The 23,258-nt window shown below is 35.3% G+C and overlaps 1 protein-coding gene across 1 annotated transcript; it reads left to right on the forward strand.

Annotated features, from left to right (window-relative positions):
* Positions 1–21,170: 21,170 nt before the first annotated feature.
* Positions 21,171–22,686, forward strand: LOC113506667 (piggyBac transposable element-derived protein 3-like; the record flags this gene model as incomplete). The annotated part of the gene is made up of 2 exons (XM_026889498.1): positions 21,171–22,200; positions 22,495–22,686. Coding segments are annotated over exons 1-2 (1,222 nt in total), but the record flags the coding sequence as incomplete, so codon positions are not given.
* Between the last annotated feature and the right edge of the window lie 572 nt (positions 22,687–23,258).

Raw genomic sequence — 23,258 nt, forward strand, 5'->3', positions numbered from 1 at the left:
GCTTGAAACTCAATTTTCTATGAGAGCAATAATATATTAATTATTGCAATCATCAGAAACTTCACTAAAAGTCATACCCACTTCAACTATTTTTTTGTTTACCTCATCACCTAAGAGGTATACACTAAAAATATACTCTTTCGTATATTATTCAGAAAGTCAAAGCCTCTGACAGAATTAGGTTTTGGTAAATGCATAACGATTAGTCGTGTAAATTATTTGGGCTACACGTATTAGTGACATTAGCGTGCTATTGTCTTATAAATGGTACGTGCGTCGCATGCGGCAGATGAACTGTGACGTCACGTACATCCGATCTGCTAAACACGATCAAGTTATTATCAGATAACGTAATTGTGCGAATTGTTGCTGTGCTAATCTGTCCACAGTATTATACACGACTTGCTATTTTTAATAACCATTTCTAAAGCATCAATAAATTAACGTAGGCCTTTTTCTGGGTGATGATTTTTGGACAGTACACAATTCCTCATTGTTGTTTCAATAATCATTAAACACTCACGCAAATAAATCCAATTGACGAAAGAAATAACTCTATAACACAATTATAAAAACAGCGAAACCCAAGAAAAGCGGAACTCACAGAATATAATAGATTTTTTACGTTTAAAATAATACGCAGACGACAATATTTGGTTCGAGAATTTTAATGGTATACGTCTTTGAAGTTGGACCTTTTTTTATTTGTATGTCACCGACCTTTTTCCCCTTTGTTTTTATAGTAAACGTCAGACAAGACAGTATTTGCTTTAAACCATTTCTATAATAAATCCTCGTTTCGAGAAACGCATGCGGCCGCGGCGACTACACTATTATTATAAAAGAAAGGGTTCTTGAGGTAGATTGTAGTCATTTGTTTGATCAAATTATGTAAAAATTGTCTCAATAAAACGATTAAGTTGCTAAACTATCAAAGAATGAGGCATTTTTAATCCAACTTAATGTATTAATGACAAATTGACAAAGCTTATAAAAGGAGCAAGAAATTAGTCGCCAATAGCAGTAAAAATGTCTTTAATTGGTGATTCTCCCTGATAATCGGGTATTCCGTAAATCTGGCAACATAGTCCACAACAGGCTGATTTAGACAGTATAATAGACGGTTACATAAGAACCCTTAGCCTGAAGATATCCTTTAATTTAGAATAAAGGTGAATGTTACCGGTGTTCCAATGAACTGCCTCAATTAAAGTCCTGCATTCAGCCGGCAAATTTACTTCATTTGAATAATTTTAGCATCGAATAAAGAAAGATTCCCGGAATGCGAATATCAAAGTATGACATTTATAATGTACTAGGAAATGTATCAATTAAAATTTGTCAACTTCAGAATCTGTTAACTACACTGTAAGTTATTAAAATTTAGTTGATGAAATGTATCTTCATAAGAGAGCTTTAGAAATAAAATTATTCTAAATTACACGAATTTCAAAATTCTAATTTACTGTACCTTCACATGTCTCTGGATATCTACAGCAATAATAATATAAAAAATAATTCGTTCGAACGTGATATCCAAAGGTATAAATGGCCTTGCATCTAATCGTCGGTTTCATAATATCAGAATTCGCTAATCGAGTTCAGTTTAAAAACGACAGCGCTATATAATATCGTATGATAATGTCCGCATCACACTGTAATATATTATAATATTATATGATAACTCTGACGGATTCAAATTAGAATCATAATACGTATTCTTATAGTGTGCTTGCCGACCACAATAATTGCTCGCGTGTAGATTATAACTTAAAATAATATGTCTATATTATTCTTTATGAATGTAACTCGTGTTATTATAGTTATAAATAATGATACACAAATGTATAATTTACAGTTACGATGTTTGATACAAAATATAAGGGGTAATAAAGGTTTCCATATTTTTGTTGGTGAATCACACCCAGTTTGGCGGTGTTTCGACACTTTAATTTGATAATATAGTGTGTTTAGGTCTCTTGGTATGGGGACTAGGTGTCTAGCCCTGTCGGTAACGAAGTTGAGGCAATTATGTGTTTATACTCATTTGAATCGAGTGGAGTTTTATATTCGTTGTATCGTTTATGTGTTTTCTCGTCTGTAATTCTCACTAAGTCAGGTTCAGATAGCCGAGTATAATGCCTCAATAACATCCGTCTCACTGTTTCTCTGGTAGCGCATTATTCAGTGTTTCTGCTCCACCTCTCTGGCGGTCCCTTTGAGGGATACTAGCGTGATGTGCTCACGTTAAGCCTTCATTCGCAGTCGACATATCACTCTTGGTGTATTTTATCTAGCGTAGTAACAAATTGTGGGTAATATTCCCTGCTACGTGTAGTCTAGGCTTTTTGGCAACGAGTGATGTTGTTTCCTAATGTTTGCCTGTTAATCTCTCAGCTAAGCTTCGTGTGCTTTCGCTCAAAACATCGTATCTACTATCTAGAGAACAAATTCGGACGGCGAACCGAGCGCCGCTATCGGACGCATCAATCTAATGCACGCGCGTATAGTTTGCAGCTAGTCAAGTAATTGAGGCATCGGTGACTCTCATGTTTTTATTTCTATGGAATCGTGCACTAACTCAAACTCAATTTTTAGTCGTCTCTGATCTGATGGTTTAACTGATGACTTATCGATCTACATTTTAAGTAATATTATCAACGTAAGTTCTGTATTCAACAGACACACGTTCTACACAATCGAATAAAAATACAACTACCCAAACAGTTACAATCCAACCCAAAAAATCACATGACAATAATATTTTTTATTGTTATTATAATTTTATTTCATCAAGTTTAAAAAAACATGTTAATAACATACGGAACTGCTTATATTGAACATAATTATAGTAGAGGTCTCTCGGTTCGCCGGTCACGGGTGCCGCGCCGCGGTACTGCGCCGGGGTAAATACCACGTTGGAACATTCGGCGATCCACCAACGAACCCTATATTAAATAGATTTTGTATAAAAAAAACGTCATGTGAATATATTAATAGGAATTTCGAAAAAGTTCTGAATGACAGTTTTAGGGTAAATTTTATTTTGTTCAGGTTTAAAACATTTGTTGCAATTTATTGTGTGCTTCTGTGTTAGTCAAAATACGTGGAATGATTGATTAATGAAAGTTATAAGCATAATGCGCTTAGCTACTTATCGAATCTACTATTCATTGAGACACCATGAAGACTGTTATCTTGTTTCTCTGCTTTTGTACTTTGAGTTTTAAATAATGTTTTTAAGAATCAATTTGGGTATGTCAAACCGGTGATGCTATAACGGTTTCATAGCCATGGTTATCAACAGCAATGTTAGAAAGATGGTGATTCATGAAAATGTCTAATAAACATAAATGAAAAGAAGGCTTAATTAATAATTAACGACAAAATTACTTCCAAAATCTTCTAAGACACCTAAGCATGTTCAACTAGGGTTACCAGATAGGATAATAGCGATAAATATACGCCTTATCAAATGGATCGCGGGGTGTGAGAGCGAGCACCCCTAGTAGCTCACTAGGGGTGCTCGATGCAATTACTAACGTTAACACTACGACACAGAACATTTTTTTAAGTTTTCCCGAGTAATACCAGATGACATTAGCCTTATGTTAAAGAACATTTTTTAGTTTTGTGATATTCTATTAAGAATCAAGGATATTACAACTTTTTTGCCAGCTATGATTATCTTTGACGATATAATCCACCCTTGAATTTTCTCTCCTTTTTTTCGTCTGCCAGTCCCTTTTATTCTACTCCTACAATTTTAAAGTCCCATTGTGAATTTTGACTTAGAATAACTAAAACACTTCGTTATTCATTCTGAGATGGTCGAATATCAGTGAGTCACCATTAAGAATTAGTACGAAAGCGAAGCTTATTTCTCGTCAACAAAGTGATTTTAAAAATCCGATCATTCGATGACTTTTGTATGAATATTCTCAATGCTTCTCAAATATTTTTTCCTTTTAGGAAAAAGTAAAATCTTTACTCTACTTTCACAAGATTAAAGATACATTTTCCTATTTCAATTGCTCTTCTTTTTAAACACCTTATAGTTTTAAAAAGCATATAGTGTTTGTCAGCATATTCCTAAGGAGTTTCTAGCTTAATTCTTCAGAGTATGGGGCAGTAGGTCGATCACCAGCGCTCGGCGAGTCGGCTTTGTCTCATGTCAAAATATACCGCGCCTCTTTTAGTTAAGCACTTAATATGACCGAAGAATGGATCTTCAACCGTCATCCAGAACCCTTTTAAATCCCGGTTAAGTCTCTAAAGAAACGCTTTTAATAGTTTTTATACTTGACTTTTCAGTATGGACATTATTTAGTATATCTATATTTTCGAAATCCAGACCTGAAATTCAAACCAATTTACGATAATGTTCCCTTAAGAACAATTAAATGCAAGATAGACGAAATCTAATCAACGACCAATGACGTCATATTTCATGATGAAAGACTTGCTCTCTTAAATGTAGTACAGTTCTGTTAGCTTATATACAAAGATGTTAATTAGTGTTGCCGTTGCAATTAAAACAACATTTCCAAAGGTGGAGTGAGGCGAATGAAAGATTGAGGTCAATATTTTTCAAAAGTTAACTAGAATGTTCTGCGAAGCACGACGTTCGTCAAATTTTCATCATTTTTTAAACCTCCTGAATTGGGACATTTAGTACATTCGATACCAAAGAGAAGTAGGTTATTGCAAAGCCGTGAAGGGTTTAGCTTTTAGCTAAAAATTTCAAATGACTATTTCGTACGAATGTACGTGTCCGTGAGCGACATATTAATTGCTGGTGTTTTTTTTCTTTTTATGGTCGTCAGATTTCGGAGATACGAAAAATTCATACCGTTTGTTTGACTGCACTGCATTAAGTTGTGATTGCCAATCGTCCTAAATTCAAAAAATGAATGATTATTTTTTGTTAAGGATTTTTACCCCACCAGCATAAAAGTTAGAAATACGCTAATAGGGAATATGAAATACTCGCGTAGTGTTTGAAGCTACAACGGATATTTTTGTAATGATTCCGGGAAACTCTGGCAGAATTCTTTTAGAGAAAATCTAGAACAGAATAGTTCGCAGAATATTTGAGGGTTTCTGAAATTATCGAAAGTTTTAAGGATGTTGCCGACGAGCAGAGGTAACAATTATTGTTTTTGCAATTGTAGGAATCCATTTTTAATAAAAAAGTATTTTATACATAAAGTATATTATATAATAATAACAGACTATAAATGGCCCTTTGCTAGGTATAGACCTCTTGCCGTGTTGTCTTTGAATAATTATGAGAAAGTAATAAAAAGTCAGATTGGTATTTTGGCTGCATTGTGATCGAACCTGCACCTCGTGGATACCAACCCATGCGTAGAACCGCAAGGCCAACACGCCGTCATAAGTATTTATCGACTGTATGATAGCAGTCGCCGAGTCTATGCATATGTATTTGCCTACATAAATACAGCTACGCAGTAATGTATATGTATTAAGAAAGTATGTTGCTAATTAAGTGAGAAGCGCAACTAGCTCGTGTGTAAACAGGCAACTTTTAATAAAACACCTCATATAAATATAGCTTTTAAATTATTGCAATAAAGTTGAAATTTAATTACGTCGTTAATTGTTCCTGTTGTATGGGTGACTGGGCGTGCCAAAGTATGTTTTTCGGAGTACGTCCGTGTCTATGTTTGACTTGAAACCTGTTGGCTTCCAGTCTTCACGCGGCTATCTGCCGTTTAGATGTCATAAATATGGAAAGTTTGTTTGTTCGTCCACGGATCACAGAATTAACTTATAGAAAGTTTGTCTTGATATCAATTCGAGTTTACATCAATAGATGGCGTTTCTATAAAATATGCAAACCCAATCGGCTGATAGGTTTGATAGGGACGAAACTTTTAGGCGGACTATAACAGGCCTGCTCGAAATAACTTACGATGAAAACGAAGACAAAAGTATTACATCTTTAATCTCGTGTTTGATCCTAATTATAATATTATTGAGTATTCTTTTTCCAGTTTCCTTTATTGTCCGATTGTACGAGTAGGAACAGAAAAAGAACAATTTACGAGAAGCATTCCCACGTCGCTTCACGTCGCGTACCTATCGCGCGGTGGGTACTTTTGTTTGCGAGTGTACAATGTTTCTAACGTAGTGCTGCTAATAACGTTCATTTTATTCGTTTTAGTGACCGACGGTACGTTGGCCCTCCGCGCTGTCATAGAGTAAACAAGTTCCCCGTTAGGTATATTTGTTGTAACCAATTAAATGTGACTCATGAGATTATAAGCGACGAACGCGTACCAAGGTACAGTTCATGACCGATCCGGGTTTAATGAACAGGAACGATTTTTTAGGTCAGTCTCATCTAGATAGCACTGTAGTATTAGCTGTGATTACTCTCGATTTTCAATTAATTTATTTCATTGTCTTAAATAGTCCCGTGTTTTCATTTCTCAATACGGATGTAAATCTCTTGATAATTACAACTTCATTCAAAAGATCCGGTACCTATAGTATTTATTACGTAATCCGTTAAACTCGAAACATTGCTGATGAAACGTATTAAATCAGTTCATAAGCGTCGCTCACTTTCAGTATAAAAGCTCACAAAGAAAGTAATTGTATCACATTTTTACACATTGCAATCAATGCGCACGCTTTAAATAATGCTCGTAGGCAATTACCATAGCGCGAGTCCCATCTATTTAATTATTTACTCATTGTTAATATTATACATGAATCAATTTATTCGAGCGCTGCGCGCGAGCGGCTGCATATTTTTCAATTACGTCAATTTAAAATAATACATAATTCGCTATTGTGAGTCACTGGGAGCATTGTGTCAGCCGTCGAGTTGCTCGAATAATGCTGATTTCATGTAAGTGTTCGTATGTTTATGAGCCGTATCGAAATGTCACGCGCCTACTGAATACCTAGTTTGTGTGGTTCTGTACGTGATCGCTCATTTGTTGCAAATCATCTAGTCTCTAATTTAATTACGACCTGCTACTGAACTGACACCATTTTCAAGTCATGCTTAGGTTTTTTCTCTGCCATACGGACTTCGTAAATCGTGCGAGGATCAGTCTTTGGGTCAATATAAGATTGATGAACTATGTGCAAGTAATTACTGAACCTACATAAACATACCTGTGAGGACGCCTCTCTCTTGGTACAGGCTTCTGTCGGACAAATTTTTTGTGAGTGTTATTTAAATTTCTGGTAAATATCAGCAGAAGTATTAATTTTGTGTATTAAGCAAGCTGGAGATTAAAGCAAATTTATTTAACAATTTAAAAACATTACTGAGTATAAATGTTTTTTTAAAATGAAAATGCAATTTCGACTGTCTCACTATCGGGAGTAAATTAAATGGAACTTGATACAAAATGTCAGTGCGCTACCCGGACGACTTTATATAAACTTGTTCATATAAAAATAATATCTATGCGATGCAAATGTGCCAGTTGCAGCGATCACCACTGTAGGTCCTTACACTGTATTATAAAATAATCCAATACTACATGATTAAATAAAGTTTAGCAAGCCTGTAGTGTATAGTGTACTTATGATTTTCCTCGGTTACAAGTTAGCGGTACTATCGTGCTCAAAATAGAGACGGCAATCGTAGAAATTAATATTGATATGAAAAAAAAAAAAATTTGTGTTTCAAAAAATTTGCGTGGTATATACATATTTTGTTGTGTTATCAAAGCCGGGCCATACATATTATACGTGGAGGTATAACCGCGCTTCCTCATCTTTAGGTAACATCGGTCCGCGAGTCTCGTAACTAGTTACCACGCGATGGTACTTTCCGGTTCTCAATATCCACTAAGTACGTTATAGCTACACACATTTTAAAGCTTAGGCTAGGCGCAGACTGGCAGACATTTAATACTTATTGATCGCAAGGTGTGTTACTTTGTTGACCCAAGCAGTTTGTTTTGGTCAGTTGTTTTCAAAAGCTTGTCTGCTATACGAAAATGAGTTTTATGTTGCATGTGAATGTTTTTATGTAAACAATCGGCGTCTATGCGAGAGAAGTTATTATTTTTCTCCGTTTACAATCTAGAGAACATGCTGTATTGTTGATGTAATTCTAATTGGAATCCTTCGCTTGATTAGCCAACAAAAAGCCCAAAGCGCCATTACTGCTAATAGTATTATGGAATGTTACCTAATCAATTATCCTTCACCGGCGTGTCCACGAACACCCGTTTAATAAATAAATGTGTAAGTGGTTCATTTTGAATAAATATACATCCACACATTATTCTACAATGTTGTCGGTCTGTCGGTCTGAAGCGTCCCGCCACTGTATTTGGTTTATTTCAACCGTTTAAGTTTAATTAGACAATTTATATTCAAGTTGCAATGAAGACAGCCGTTTTATTATTTATTGAGCGTATTAAAACAGCGAGTGTAGGTACTGTTTGTGCCGTTTGAAAGGTCTAAATACACTTTAAACATAGTATTATTTTTTGAAAGCTTATTAAAATTGAATGGTTTATATTGTTGGAGTTTTATTTTATATTGTATTGACGTCGCCACCTGCGTCGCGCGGTGTTAATGAGACACTTGGCGTGGAGGACGCGGGCCTGTCTGCTTACACTTACTTATTGTGTTTTAATGCTTTTTCATGTTGGAGTCATCTTAATATTGCAAAGTAAACGCGTTTAGGGCCGCCCGGGCGCCCTTCCAAACGTATTGACGGTCTGTAAATATGATATGTTTGGAGGCTGACAGAAGTTTTTAATTTATAGTGCACTGCTCTTTATTATAGCTACGTATAAGAGCTAACAAGACAGACGCACACGATCAATATAAATCCAATAATAATCAATGGCCAGTCAATCATCTATCCGTCAATTAAATCTCGATTCTCTCTCAACTTTATATTATGATCATATTCCGTTACATTTATAAACGCGTCGCGTCAGACGGTAACACTTCCCAATTTCAATATGTATGAGAACAGTGACAGTTTATTTATTATAAATACAGACGAATTTCATGCAAATTACGCCTCCATCAGTAGTAACCGCTATTTGAAGGATGCGCGCATAAATCTCAATAATTTTCAATAGTTTCGATACGGCAATAGTGCTGTCAATCAGACACTCTAGAAATTCGATGATTATCGAATTCATTACCAATTATTTGATAACGATATGTTGTACTGTATTTGCGTAATACATTCAACGTGAACACAACTAAAGATGCAAAATATTAGATATTCTCATTTTGCAATTTTACTGTTTGCAAAATTCGCAATATTTTCCTATCAACACTATCTTTTTTTAAATAAACAATTTCTGATAGAACTTAAGTAAGATTTTTCAGCATTTTAAGTGAACAGCGCTCGAGAGTTCCATGTTCATATCAATTACATTTCATTAAACTTAAAAATGTTTTATAATTTGCTCGAATAAATTTAAATGTTTTACCAAGAAACTTTTAATATTTCCAATGTTATCCAATTGTAAATAAGTAATTGAAACTCTTGTAAGAGGACTTGAGTTTTTGCTTCACCGATACCTACTATTATAATTTAGGTTATGATAAAATTATCTATACTAATATATAAAGCTAAAGAGTTTGTTTTTTTGTTGAACGCGCTAATCCCAGGACCTACTGGTTTAAGTGTTGAATAGACCATTTATCGAGGAAGGTTTTAGGCTATATATCATCACGCTGCGACTAATAGGAGCAAAGATACAATGGAAAATGTGGGAGAATTATTGATCTTCGAAGGCTTCTGTTCAAAAATTCCTAATTTATATCTTCTAACCACGCGGACGAAGTCGATATTTATTATTTATCGATATTTTGGACATCCTTTAGTGCAATAGAATTACCTATAGTTTATTCATATCAGCCCTTTACTGCAGGGATCGGCCCTCTATGATTAGCAATTTGTCAATGTTGCTAATGAGATGCTAATCATAATGTCAAAGTACATACGCATTACATCTGGGTTCACATGTTACAAGCACATGGACCTTGCTTTTCGATACCATCCGAAGTTTATCTGACTGTTACGCAGTGTTAACTGAACATGAATGAAAATTAAACCTTTTTGCTATTGATTTTTCACGTCATCATCCCGACCTACCAAACCAAACAACTTTTCAAAATTACGCCGCCATAGCAATCATGCCTACTCTCTGGATAACTGTAAACATCTTGAAAAGGAAAATTCTCCTTCACGTGATATATTGTATTTAATACGGAAACAAAAGACAAAAGAAGACTTAAGAAAAGTTTACTTTCCTCATTTAATTCACGCATTTGAAAGAATCAGGGTAACAGAAAAATAAAGCCTTTATTTGCCGCGAAACGAAAAACTCAACAAACACGTGTTTCGGAAAATTATAAAATAAAAATATAGGATCGACATTTCTTTTATATGGAAAAGTTTGTTACGGAGCTGAAGTTTACTATATAAGCGAACAGGTGTTTAATTGGCCTCACCGAGCCCTTTTAATTGGTGCCGCTGTTACTGTCGCTAAGCACAATTCTAAAATTTTGTGAACACACACGTTAGACGACTTTAGGAAATTTGACAAAAGCTAACGAGCGCCTTGGTACAATGATACCGTTTGTTTTGAAGCCCAATTAACAGTTTATTTCAAGTGTAATTTAACGTGACGTTAACTCACCGTCGTCAGCGCATGTGTTTTCATATACACAGCGGGACACTGAAAAAAAAACGCATCTCTATAAGCCATTATTTGACAGACGTTCGCAATACTATGGAACTGTGACAACTACAGTAGTTCGACTGTTCGAAACTCGCTCCGGCAGTCTGGAACAGCGTTTTTATATTTTCATTTATTAATGCAGTTGAATATCTTTGTTTATTGTTTTTCAGGATAGTACTCAAATCAATCGAAAACTGTGTGCGTTCTGTCTGCCTCGCCGCCGCAACCCCACAGATTAAGATAAGTTTGATTTGCTCGCATACAATACTGCTCGGTTAAGGGATGCTTTTAAAAGTATTGACGTGCATTTAACATTGATTTCCAATCGCGATGATAATGAAGCGTCAAGTGGTGCGTTCAATCCGTCGGTTATTACTGCTGGCCGTATTTATCTGAAAAGCGCGGATTTTCACTAAAGTTAAGTCTAATTGTGTAATAAGTTGGTAACAAAAAGTTGTGAGCCTGAAATAGCCAGCCCTAGGCGACATTGGTGACATTGCAAAAGTTTTCGCTGTATACATTTGTGGAGTTCTCGCCCTACTAAACTGGTTGATGTTATTATACAAATGTAAACAAAATAACTTCAGTGTTAACTTATATTCAAGTCAAGTTCAAGACGCGAGTAAGAAAACAGGGCCTGCCCTTCAACCGGGCGCGCTCCTGATTAGGCCAGTAGGGTTGCCACTTGTTTACCAAACTCTTTTTGTTCCTTAAGCTTCCTCCATAACTTTACTTTTTTAAGAATTGTGTCTGTAGGTCATACTAGAAAGTAACGTAAAAGGTACCAAGCGTTCCGCGGCAAGTTAATTCTTTTATTTCTATAGACATTGTACATTTTTATTGTTTTCTCACTGCACGGACGTGCGAAAAAATAGATCGCGCTGATTGCGCACACAAATATTCATACAAAACGTTTTTATCTCATCACAATTACACAAAAAGAACACCGACAGTCGTACATGTTTGTACAAAGCGGGCCCCAATAAGTGTTCCGTCTAATAAAAAATAAGTCGCTGCGACCAAATTAAATCAGATCGTCAATCACTTTAATGTATTTTATTCGAAATATTGATCCCGTTGAACTTTTTACTTAATTATTTGTCTTTGCTTCGTCTACTGTTGTTATTCTGTCAATGTATTAAATTGCAGTCTTAGCGATCCTAAAATAGCTGGTTTTGTTTTGTTTGTTGAGTTTTAGCGTATTCGAAGAAACGTCTGTACTTGTCTGTATAGTAATGTTACATGTAATAGTATATTGTTTCGTTGTTGTTGAGGAACAATCAAGTCATAAAGCTATCTAGAACTGAACTCAAAACGTCTCAAATTAGTCATACCGTTGTGGTTGTACCACCAACTGATCGTCGGATTAAAACACTGGTTTTTTCACATCATTATCTGCAAACATTTTCGTGTGCGTACATTTTTTGCTCGCATTTCATTGAAATATTGTTTTCGTTTGCACGCCTCGACTATAAAATATTTTCTCTATTATCTACATTCTAATCAGTATATTCAATGCACCGATCCAGTTGCGAACTTTTTTCGTCATAATAAAATTGCAACAATGCACACACAGTTTTTTTGCTCAGCAGTGTATCTCTTTGTGTTGCTAAATAAAATAATTTAATATTGTTGCCATGAGAACTGTTGGTAATGAGATCTTTTTAAATATTTTGCGCCCAGTTTTTAGGTTTAAACCGCGTTAGGAACGAAAGCTTTGTCAAACAAATTGTGTTTGAATACAGATTTAAACGAACACGTATAGGTATAATTAATACTTTACGTTTTAAACTTATGCACTAATCGTAATCTTTATTTATTTGGGACTTTATGTAACTTTGTTTATACAGTGCTGCGGACGTTTTACTTCCGCAGAGCCTTTGATGTCCTGGTACCTCGTATGACTGACGTGCGAAAATTTCTCTCATTAATATAATAGCATTACTTTAACTTTCATATCATATGAAATGTCAGTCAGTAAGTACGTTTTGCAACACAATAAACCGTGTGCATAGCCGTGAACAATCATATTTATAAGTTTGTTTTTTATCAATGCAAACATGCGAAGAATACTGCTGTAGTCTCAGCTGTTATAGCGTGAGCCGCGTTTTTTTTTAATTTAATTAATCTAATATCATCTAATTATGTTAATAGATATAATGAAAATGCATCTCTCTACGCGACTCACAAACGCAATTCTGTAATAAACATACATCAATCTACTGTCTTATTGTTCATTTGGAAACTTACTTTTTACGCGATAAAGCTAAGATTTTAATGCAACACTAGCGCTGAATATGAGATTAGAAATGATTTTTTTATTCATAATTTAACAAAACTGAAAATAAATTACATTGAAACACGTTTTTTTTTGTCTCGCAGTGTATGAGATCGTGTGCACTCGCTTGCAAAGAAACTGGATACATTAAATTATGTATTGCACCTCGATGTATGCAATCAAATAAATTGCTACGCAGCGTATTTGAAATTTATTTTCTTAGAATACAAAATATTTTAACGGTTATTACAACCTATTACCGACGCGCTGTTATTATATGCACATATTTATAATTTTATTAAATGAGAAAAACCTTAATTTGTGTTCATACAACTGTGGTTATTAGATTTCGTGTTGTTAAGGGGCCGTGTATATTCAAGTAATGTTACCGAGTCATTTGAAATGTCAATATCTTGCCTTTCGAACAAAATCTGAAATGAATATTTAAAATAATCTCGTATCAATTAATAAACACAACTATAAAATAGAATACATGAAAGTAACGCTTGCTCTAACAATAGGGCATTAAAGTATTCTAAAGAGATAACAGCTCCCCCTTAATATATTACATGGAATTCCGTAATTAACTTACAATCAGTATAATTATGTATACTTGAAATAATTATTTAAATCTCATTTACATTGTATACTCGGGTTTTTTCTTATAGAAACTGGTGTAGGTACTGTCGCCGCTAGAGATACTTCGATAAATAATTATTTATATTAAAATTAAATAATTGTATTTTTAATTATAGAGTAGCTGCAATGATACCTTCGGCATTGCTTTTTATTAGCTTTTTATAATAATGTTATTTGAAATACATTATATATATTCATATCTATCGCTATCGTAGCAAAGTAGTGCATAAAATGCAATCGAGCTTTATAGTTTCCTTTCAATACAACTCGAAGCTACTGTCTTATAAAAACACCTCTTTCTTTCTCTTAAAGGTAACAGCAAATCCCAAGGTAAGGTACCAACAAACAACAAGAAAATAACATTTGTCTGATATATCGTAGTGTTATTATTTTAGAAATATAGTTTGGAACATGAGTGGCCAATAAATATAAGTTACGGACAATGTACACAATCGTCTGATTGTGATAAACAAGTTGTGTTTACCTTTTGTTATTGGATCGCTACTCCGCAAAATTCTACTCGATTCGTAGGTAACTAACTTGGCTAACAACCTCCTTGCCACACAAACTATTTAAAAGGTTTTTTTAAAACCTTTGTACTGAATTACATGTGGTTATTCTGTCTCCTGTAGGCTAGAACAGTTGCCGTGGCTTCACTAGTAATGGCGACTGTACAACATATACATACAAACAACAATGGATAATTAATATCGTTACACAAAAGTTACGCATGAACGGACCCTTAGCAAGAAACGCAGCATTTACCGTAAATAATATTTTTTACGTTTTTAGCGTTCATTACTTATATCATAATATTTTTAAAATCGAATTTATCGATACGTTTACTAATAAATAATTCTTTTTATGTATCAAATTTCACTTCGACAGCGTTATGTTATTGGTTTTAAAGAATAATTTAATTGTTTCATAATCACATTTAACTAAAACATGTCCTAAATAGTTAAAATTGTCTTGTTTGGTCGTTTGTTTCCTTATAAGCGGTATCTTGTCAACTCTTGTACGGTATATTTATTTTGTTCCGCACTGCAGGTGATCGCTGCATTTAATCAAGTACAATTGAGACAGTATTTTAATTCCCGAGTATGAATTACATTTAATCGTTTTCCCATTACGAAATTATAAGAAGAATTTTGTGCAAAAACAATATTAAAAGGCCCAAAATTGCGGCCAGTATTATAAAATGATTAAAAAGGTTTATATTCGAAACGTAGAAATGTGTGCAACTGTGTTGACAACCGCCGCTTGACATTTTAAAAGGACTGTCAGTGAGTGTGCACGCGTGCATTGTGATAACTTATTATACATATAATTACAATGCTTGAGGATGCTCTAGCAATTCTACTCATATTATTAACGTGGAACTATGTATTAAAATTATTCTGTTGCAATTTGGCATACTAGTGTGTTATTTTACTTCATAGTTGAAATTAGAATTGTCTGATTCATTCTAGTACAAAGCCTATACAGGTCTATTTCGACCTTGAACTTGTTGTAAATTATAAAACTTTCACAAAAACATCGTGAAGATTATTTCGCGTTATCTGTATTCTTATATTTCCTGACAAGTGTGAGCGTACCCTTACAGCGTCTGCCGCGGAGATGATTCGCATAATGGCTCATTTGTCAAGTTCAGATGAACGATTTATGGGATATTTCTTATCGTTTTGAATTTCTTACTAGTTTTTATTGAGATGTGCAAAATCGAACAAGATATTATATTAATATATTCGTTTGTGTTCAAAGTTACAAAAATTGGGCAGTTGTATTTTTTTAAAGGCTTTATATTAACTGTTTACTGTGTATTACAAGACACGCTTACAAATTTGAGTAGACACAAAGTTGCTAAACGAACAAAAGACGAGTGTTTGACAATAATTTATCGAAATCAATTAACATGAATAAGATTGCTTATATCTCTCACTAGAGGTCCCTCTTTCCGTTTTCACAAATATCTTTGAAACACTCTGATCGTTTAGTATCAAATTGAAATAATATGTCTCTTCAAATATTCAAATAGCCAATATACCCGAATGACTAATCTAGTCGACTAGTTCCCGCCTCTACCTCGACTAGTTCCCCACTAGTCCCGTACATTGTACAACGTTTTTGTCATATCCCAGCCTCTTAAACCTTGCGGTGTACCATCGATTACACCATAAAATACGCCATGGACTCCATTACGTGGCGAAGGTCGATTTCATTTGTGATCCCTGTATTTAAACGCTATTGCCTTATATTAATACGAGCACTATAAGTCGATCTGAGTGTTCAGTATTACCACTTTGTTGTGTCTTCCATTAATTTTTATTTTGAATGAGATTTGATGTAAGTTTTGGTGATAATTTTGCCTCTAAGTTACAGGTTCATTAAGAGTTTAGATTTCTTTTAAGTAAAACATGGAAACTAAAAATAAGTGTAGACATAAAAGATGTGTAAAACAATGTAATATGCAAGTACATCTCAATATGAATAAAATATGTGTTCGATTGCCAAAAAGTATAGACAATGTCAGGGCTGAGCGGTTAAGCTCCCTCTCCCTCAAGTTGTCCTACTGTTTCCGAATCAGCTGTGAGTCACAAGCTGCGTCGGTGTGCGTAGCCCACGCGCCTGTGTGCGTGCTATTAGACGTTTCATATTCTGAGGTCGATGACTCGACTGTACATTGTAATTGTAATTTATAATATATTTAAATGTTCCAACATTTGATAGATGGACGCGGGATTCTGCAATGTGTATCATTGTACGAGAGCGGATAGAGGTTACTCGATCATTCCTGCCCATTTATAAATGGGATTATATTTGAATTTCACTTGTTTTTTATCCTATTGGTTTTTTTTGCGTCGCTTTCAGTTTGACACGATGTTTATGTTTCATTACATTTTACATTTGTGACGTCGTTTGCAATAATTCAGATTATAAACTTCTGCAAATTGAACGCTAGAAGTGCGCTCGACACACACCTGCATTGTAATCAGGTTTTAAATTACGATAATTACAACATGGCACAGAATATTAGTTTGCTATGTTCATATTTCATATAGAATTGTGAATTCGAAAACAATATTCTTGACAGTTTATAAATAATTCGCTATTATCTATTTTAATAATGTGCGTTGTGCAACAATAAGAGAACCTACAATTTATTGGATACTTACCAAGAAAAACAATTGGTTCTAATTATGAAACTGTATCTCGACATTATTATTTTAGAATTGTGTTTTTGCTGTGGCGCAGTTACTCAGACTATTTTTGTGGTTCAGATGATGCGCGGCGGTCGGAGGGTAGTGGATTCGAATCCCGATCGAACAGGAGTACTCGGTCCTAACATTTGTGAATGTTGACCTAAGTTAGAATGAGTTTAGACAAAAATAAACTGTTGTGTCCTTATTCCAGTAAAGCAGTAACAACATATATTGAAAATTGTTAGTTTCTCTTTACTCCGTTCATAATAAGCAATTGCCTTTCCGTTGCAAGATAATAATTTTCATAAGATTATTGCGTCATGTGTAATCACGTAATGTGCTTATTTATATATAATTTATAAATCAACCTTACATCTGTGTATGGTAAGGCACACAGCCTCGTAAACCTACTTACATAAATATTTACAATAATACATATGTAATATTATTATTATTTATCATTGTTGCTGAAACACAATAGACCATATCATTTGAATAATTTTATCTGATTCGAGTATACGTAGCGCGGCGTTCTCTGTGTGAGTACAGTCGCACACACACCGCTGCACCGCACATATTTATAACACAGCATTTTAATTGCATTCAAATGAAATTATCATTCATACGTCCTTTGCATAGATTAAATACCCCGTGCAAAAGTATTAACATTTATTCAAATTTATGTTTAAATTGTCATTTAACAATTATTTTTACGAGTGAGAGGACTGGCGTACCGACACATGTATTATGTCGTAAGATAATTTAATAAAAGAAAATAGGTCACAACAGTAAATCAAATGTTACGACACGCTACCGATCGCGAGAAAAAGTATTTCGTTGAAAACCGATTGAACGGGAAAGTAACCTGCACTGTGTGTTTGTGCGAAAATTTGCGTGTCCATTGAGTCATCGGGGACATGCATAAGTGCCGCCTTTGACCTTGACCCCGGCGAGGTAGTTCTGAGATGCATTGTGACAATCAAAGCGTGTTAAGCCACGAATAAAACTACTAAAGTAATGATAACTGTTCACTCTTGAGTAAGTCAACTTTAGGGGTCATTCGAATTTAAGCAGGAAAGAAGAAGGCATTGTCTTGTTCGAGCTGATTATAAACAATGTGTAGACCCAGCCGACGATAAGGATCTGCTACGTCAATTCCTTTCTAGACTTTTATAGTGCAACGAAAACTGTTTTCATTAGGTAGGTACAGCTTTTCCCCGAACAGGCACTTTTCGCGTCGACCGTCCACAGGCGGCAGTCACCACTTAACTTTAAGCTATCGCAATTTAACCAAAATGTATTCTAAATCCATTGTGCTACAGTCGTGTTTCGATTAAACCGATCACTTTCACTATTGTACTGTCTTGTAGATAATATTTAACGGTCCACAACCACTTTAGGAGTATTTACGCGCTTAAGATTGATTATGGATAATGTTTCGGCCATTTCGCATTCAATTAGATAAATAGCACGGACTACAACACCGACCTTGGATGTTCCAAAGGTATTTCCGCGACTGCGTTCAGTTGTTCAATTCGTAATGCGTTTGATTTGCCACCGGCTAAGTACAGTCGGCGAATAACTTTTGATCTGTCATTTTTGTATAAATGAATAGCGTAAGTTGGAATCCGCTCGGCGCTGTTAAGAGAGGTAATAAAAGCTCGGATGATGCATCGCCTGTGTCTTTTGAACAGTCGCGCTTCTCGAAATAGTGCTGTAAAGAGAAGTGCTCGGACGACTAACACGTCGTACACACAACAATACACTAAAAAAAGTTATTTCAAATAAACACGAACCCTTCGCTTGCGTATGTACAGTTGGAGTTGATATTAATTTATTTGATGTAATGTGCGGTGGGCGCCGCGCATGCGCCCGCCGCCGCGCACCGAACATTCTGGACGCCAGTTTTTATGTGTTTATATATTCTAATTTTATTGTTTTCTTTATTTGCGTCCCACTTTTGTTTGGTTCGGAGCACGGCATTGTTCCCCGTCGTAAACGCCGATTTAGATGATAAATGAAAATGTTGTATGGAATTTTTATTTGGTACGCGTAATTTCTTTGTCTGTCCGTCTGTACTGTTTAACTGTTTCTCGTTTAATTTTATTGTAGTTATGTCATTAAAAATAACTAAGTATTTTGGAAACTAGTATCACAGATGTTGCGTTATTATTCTCATTCATTTTCAGTGTATCATGTTGCGACTGTACAAATATAGGACTTGCTAATATTATTGTTACAATTATTAATATATACAAAATGTCACACAGTAGGTCTATAAGGACACGCTCTATATACGTGATACGTTCGCGTCTGTCTGCTCGAACGTCTTGAATGAAACAATTATATTTTACAGCTAATTCTAGTTATTACAAGTGAACGAAATGGCGGCCGTTAATTGTTTTAAATCACAATGTAAGTTATTCTATAATTAAATTTAAAATAAGACACGGGTTTTGAGTTATAAGCGGCGCAATGAGAACTCTCGTATCGGGCTTCGAGACCAAACCTGTTTTTATCGCGAATTAATATTAATAATGAATACTTGAAACGGGCGCGATTGTGAGTTGTATAGTTGTAATTAAGTGCGATTATAGCGGCACCGGCAATTACTGACAATGTCTGCGGCTTGCACCGGCGTTATGGTGGCGCGCGGCGACGCTCGCGAGCGAGCACGAGCGAGCACGAGCGGGCACGAGCGGGCACGAGCGGGCGAGCGACGGTAGCGCCACGAAGTCAAGATTTCAGATGTTTGATCGAAATATTAATCACTCGAGTGATTTGTACAGAAAGTTCTCTGAACTCTTCAGACCTCACTGTACGCAAAATGTTACTTGTCTTTTTATACGAGTTTTTGTCAGCATTATTAATTTTCTGCATCTGACTACTATACATTACTTGCACACAAACACACATACAAACGAACAATAAATAAAAGAGCACTCACATAATGGCCGAGTAACTTTTGCATTTGGCAGTAGTTCAATATATTTGTATTAAATAAGATGAATTACTGCATACCTAGATATTACTAGGTCATCTGAGATCTCGTGAAGCGGAGAACATTAGCACAGTAAATACCACTCGCTCCGGGACCTGTACAGGTTTCCCGTGGGAATCATCGTCTCATACTGATTTCCATAGGTTTTCATTAAGTTGATACAATTTTTGCATTTAGTAGATTCAAGTCACGGTATAAAAGAAAACATTTGCCGGGCGGCTTCTTTCGTGATTGATCTTTATTTAGTTTGGGATTCGTTTCCGAGTGGTCGAAAACGTTTAAAATAACACATTTGTAAAAAACCCCGATGAAGTCGTTGTTTGTTGGACCACACGGGTTAGTTTTTAAGGGTTCCACACGTACCTACAAAAACTAACAAACATGCTTGCTTAAATATCGGGGTTAGCACACGATGCCGAGTCATCGCGCCGATCAATATGCCGAGGTTAAGCAGCACCCGTTTAAAACGGATGGGGCTTTAAATTATGGGGTGGTATTCCCGAAATAATGGTATTCGTTACAAAAGATTTTTGTTTTGTTGTTTCTTATAGTAACGTCACTCAGGCGAAGCGTAAATAACAGCTATGTAGAGTCTTCTTCAGGAAGCGTTGACAGTCGCGCTGGACAAATTTATTTGTAATCATTATTTGGTAAAAAATATCTCTCTAGTGAGTAACCAAAGACAACTTGTTGGATTTCAATACATAAAACTATATAGTTATAAGAATCGATGTCTATGAGACCGCTTTTACAAGAGCTGCACATGAAAAATCACAAAAAATCTAAAAGGCCTCCCACGAGAGTAAAATATTTGCTCGAATCCGATGACACTAGGGCGAATAGTCTGTGTACTATTGTACCTCTGTAAAAAGTTATTGTGAAAACTGTTGGGATTGACTTTTTTACTAAGGCAGAGGCGATATATTTACCACCAACAAAAACTTTGTTTATCTTTTTATGTTAGTTATCAAAGGAGTCCTAATTTGTTGCACTGGCAACTAAGGAGGTCTGGTTTAATATTTTAAAAAAAAAAGAAAAAACGTTTGTGTGACATTTTTTGTTTTTGGCGCCACTAGCTGTCAAAAATTGCGGTAATTTGGAAAGAAAATTTGTTACTCCGTGAATCTTTATATTTTTTATTTGAAAAGAGGTAAGAAACTGTTTTTTTATTATGTATTTATGTTTATTCTACAAGTTGTTTTCTATATCTTACAAGTTACTATCGTATTTAGATGTGAGAAGACTTTTTACTGGGTGGGAAAAATATTCCCGCTGCCCGCGGAGTGTTATGTACAGTTGTTGAACTAGTTCCTTCTTTTCTCAGATTTTTATGAAAGATGCCGCGCTATTTGAATGAAAATGATATTGGGCAGATGCTGGACATACCCGATGATGGCTCAGAAGACGGATTTGAGTCTGATGAGGCAGAAGAGTTCAATGTGAATACAATACAACGGTTACTTGAAGCACCTGATGATTCAAGTGACCTTTTACAAAATTCTCCCACTCATTTGAATACTACCCCTAACAGTTGTTCCGAGTCAGGTACATCTACAATAGCACTATGTTCACAATTAGATAACTTGCAGCCAGTAAAGCCTTTGATAGTACAGTCATCATCACCCTTAGAACAAGAATTGACTGATGAATCTGAATGTGAAGATGAGTCATGGGGGAAGGTTTTTTGGACATCCAGGCCAGATCCCGATGAATTTGATAAGGTGACAATAAAACCTCGGTATTTATTGAATAGGAGAGCACGTCCAGTAGCGCATTTCAAAAAGTTTTTTAGTGATGAAGTCTTCGATTTGATTGTTACTCAGACAAACTTGTATGCGGAGCAGCAAAATATAAAAAATTGGCAGCCTGTTGACACACAGGAAATTAGTGCTTTTTTAGGCATTCTCATTATAATGGGTTATCATATTCTTCCACATATCGATTTATATTGGTCATCGGATCCCGGATTTCGTGTGAATGAAATAGCTGAAGTTATGCCAGTAAAACGCTTCAAGAAAATTTTAGAGACTTTGCATTTGAACGATAATAATCAACAACCAAGTAGAGAAGATGTAAATTTTGATAAATTGTATAAAATTCGTCCTCTTATATCTTTACTAAGTCAATCATTTGAAAACAATGCCTTCAATTCCTCTTCCCAAAGTATAGATGAGAGCATGATACTATTCAAAGGAAGGTCCAGTTTGAAGCAGTACATGCCGCTAAAGCCCATAAAAAGGGGCTATAAAGTGTGGTGCTGTTGTGATAGTAGCACAGGGTACTTGTATAACTATGAAATTTATACCGGTAAAACAGGACAAGGAACAGAAGAGGGTCTAGGGGCTAATGTCGTAAAGAAATTGTCAAGTAAATTAGCACAAGAAAATTTCAAGTCTCATGTTACATTCGATAATTTTTTTTGCGATTTTTCTCTCATGCAGTACTTGTATGAAAAAAATATTTATGCCACTGGAACAGTAAGAAGGAATAGAGCAATTTTACCTAACATAATAAAAAATAACACAAAAAGAAACGGCAGAAACAAAAGCCTAAAGTTGAAAAAAGGTGAATTCAAGTGGAGAACTAAACAAGATGTAGCATTTATTGTGTGGCAAGATACTAAAGAGGTTTTATTGTTGACAACTGCATTTCATCCTAAAGTGGAAGTAACAACTGTACAAAGAACGCAAAAAAATGGCACCAGGGAAGCTGTAAGTTGTCCTATGGTTGTGAAAGAATACACCAAAAGAATGGGCGGTGTCGACCGTTTTGACCAAGTGAAGGGGACGTATGCTGTCGGAAGGAGAAGTAAACGCTGGTGGTTGCGGATATTCTACTTCTTGGTGGACGCAAGTTTGACAAACTCTTTCATTTTATATTCCCTAACGTCGAGAGTAGAAAAGCTTACCAACTTAGAATTTCGGGTGGCTGTTGCCAGAGGGTTGATTGGTGGCTATAGCAGCAGAAAAAGAAGATCAAGCTTGCCTACATATATCTGCAAGAAATCACGCATAGCATGCCCAGAGGTATATCAAAAAACTATAAATGCTGTACCTGAAGAACTGCGGTTTGTAAACGTAGGTGACCATATGCCAGCAGAGTTGGAGACTTACCGACGCTGTAAATTGTGTAGCACAAAGGTCAAAGATAAGCGTAGCAAAATAAAATGTAGCAAGTGTAATGTCCCTCTTTGCATTACGCCTTGTTTTGCACAATTTCATAGAAAATAATGTCTCAAATTGCGCTTGCATGTGGCTCTGTTGACGGGCAGTGGGAATATTTTTACCACCTATTTTTCCAAAACTTCCGAAATAATTAGTGTTTTTCTTTTAAGTTTATTTTTGTTATACAAATAAAAACATGCCAAAAATATAAGCGCAGGTTATTTTATTACTCTGAATCCTTCTGCCTTATAAAGGGTTAAA

Source organism: Trichoplusia ni (assembly GCF_003590095.1).
Source record: "Trichoplusia ni isolate ovarian cell line Hi5 chromosome 21 unlocalized genomic scaffold, tn1 tig00004060_group20, whole genome shotgun sequence".
Classification (NCBI taxonomy): domain Eukaryota; kingdom Metazoa; phylum Arthropoda; class Insecta; order Lepidoptera; family Noctuidae; genus Trichoplusia; species Trichoplusia ni.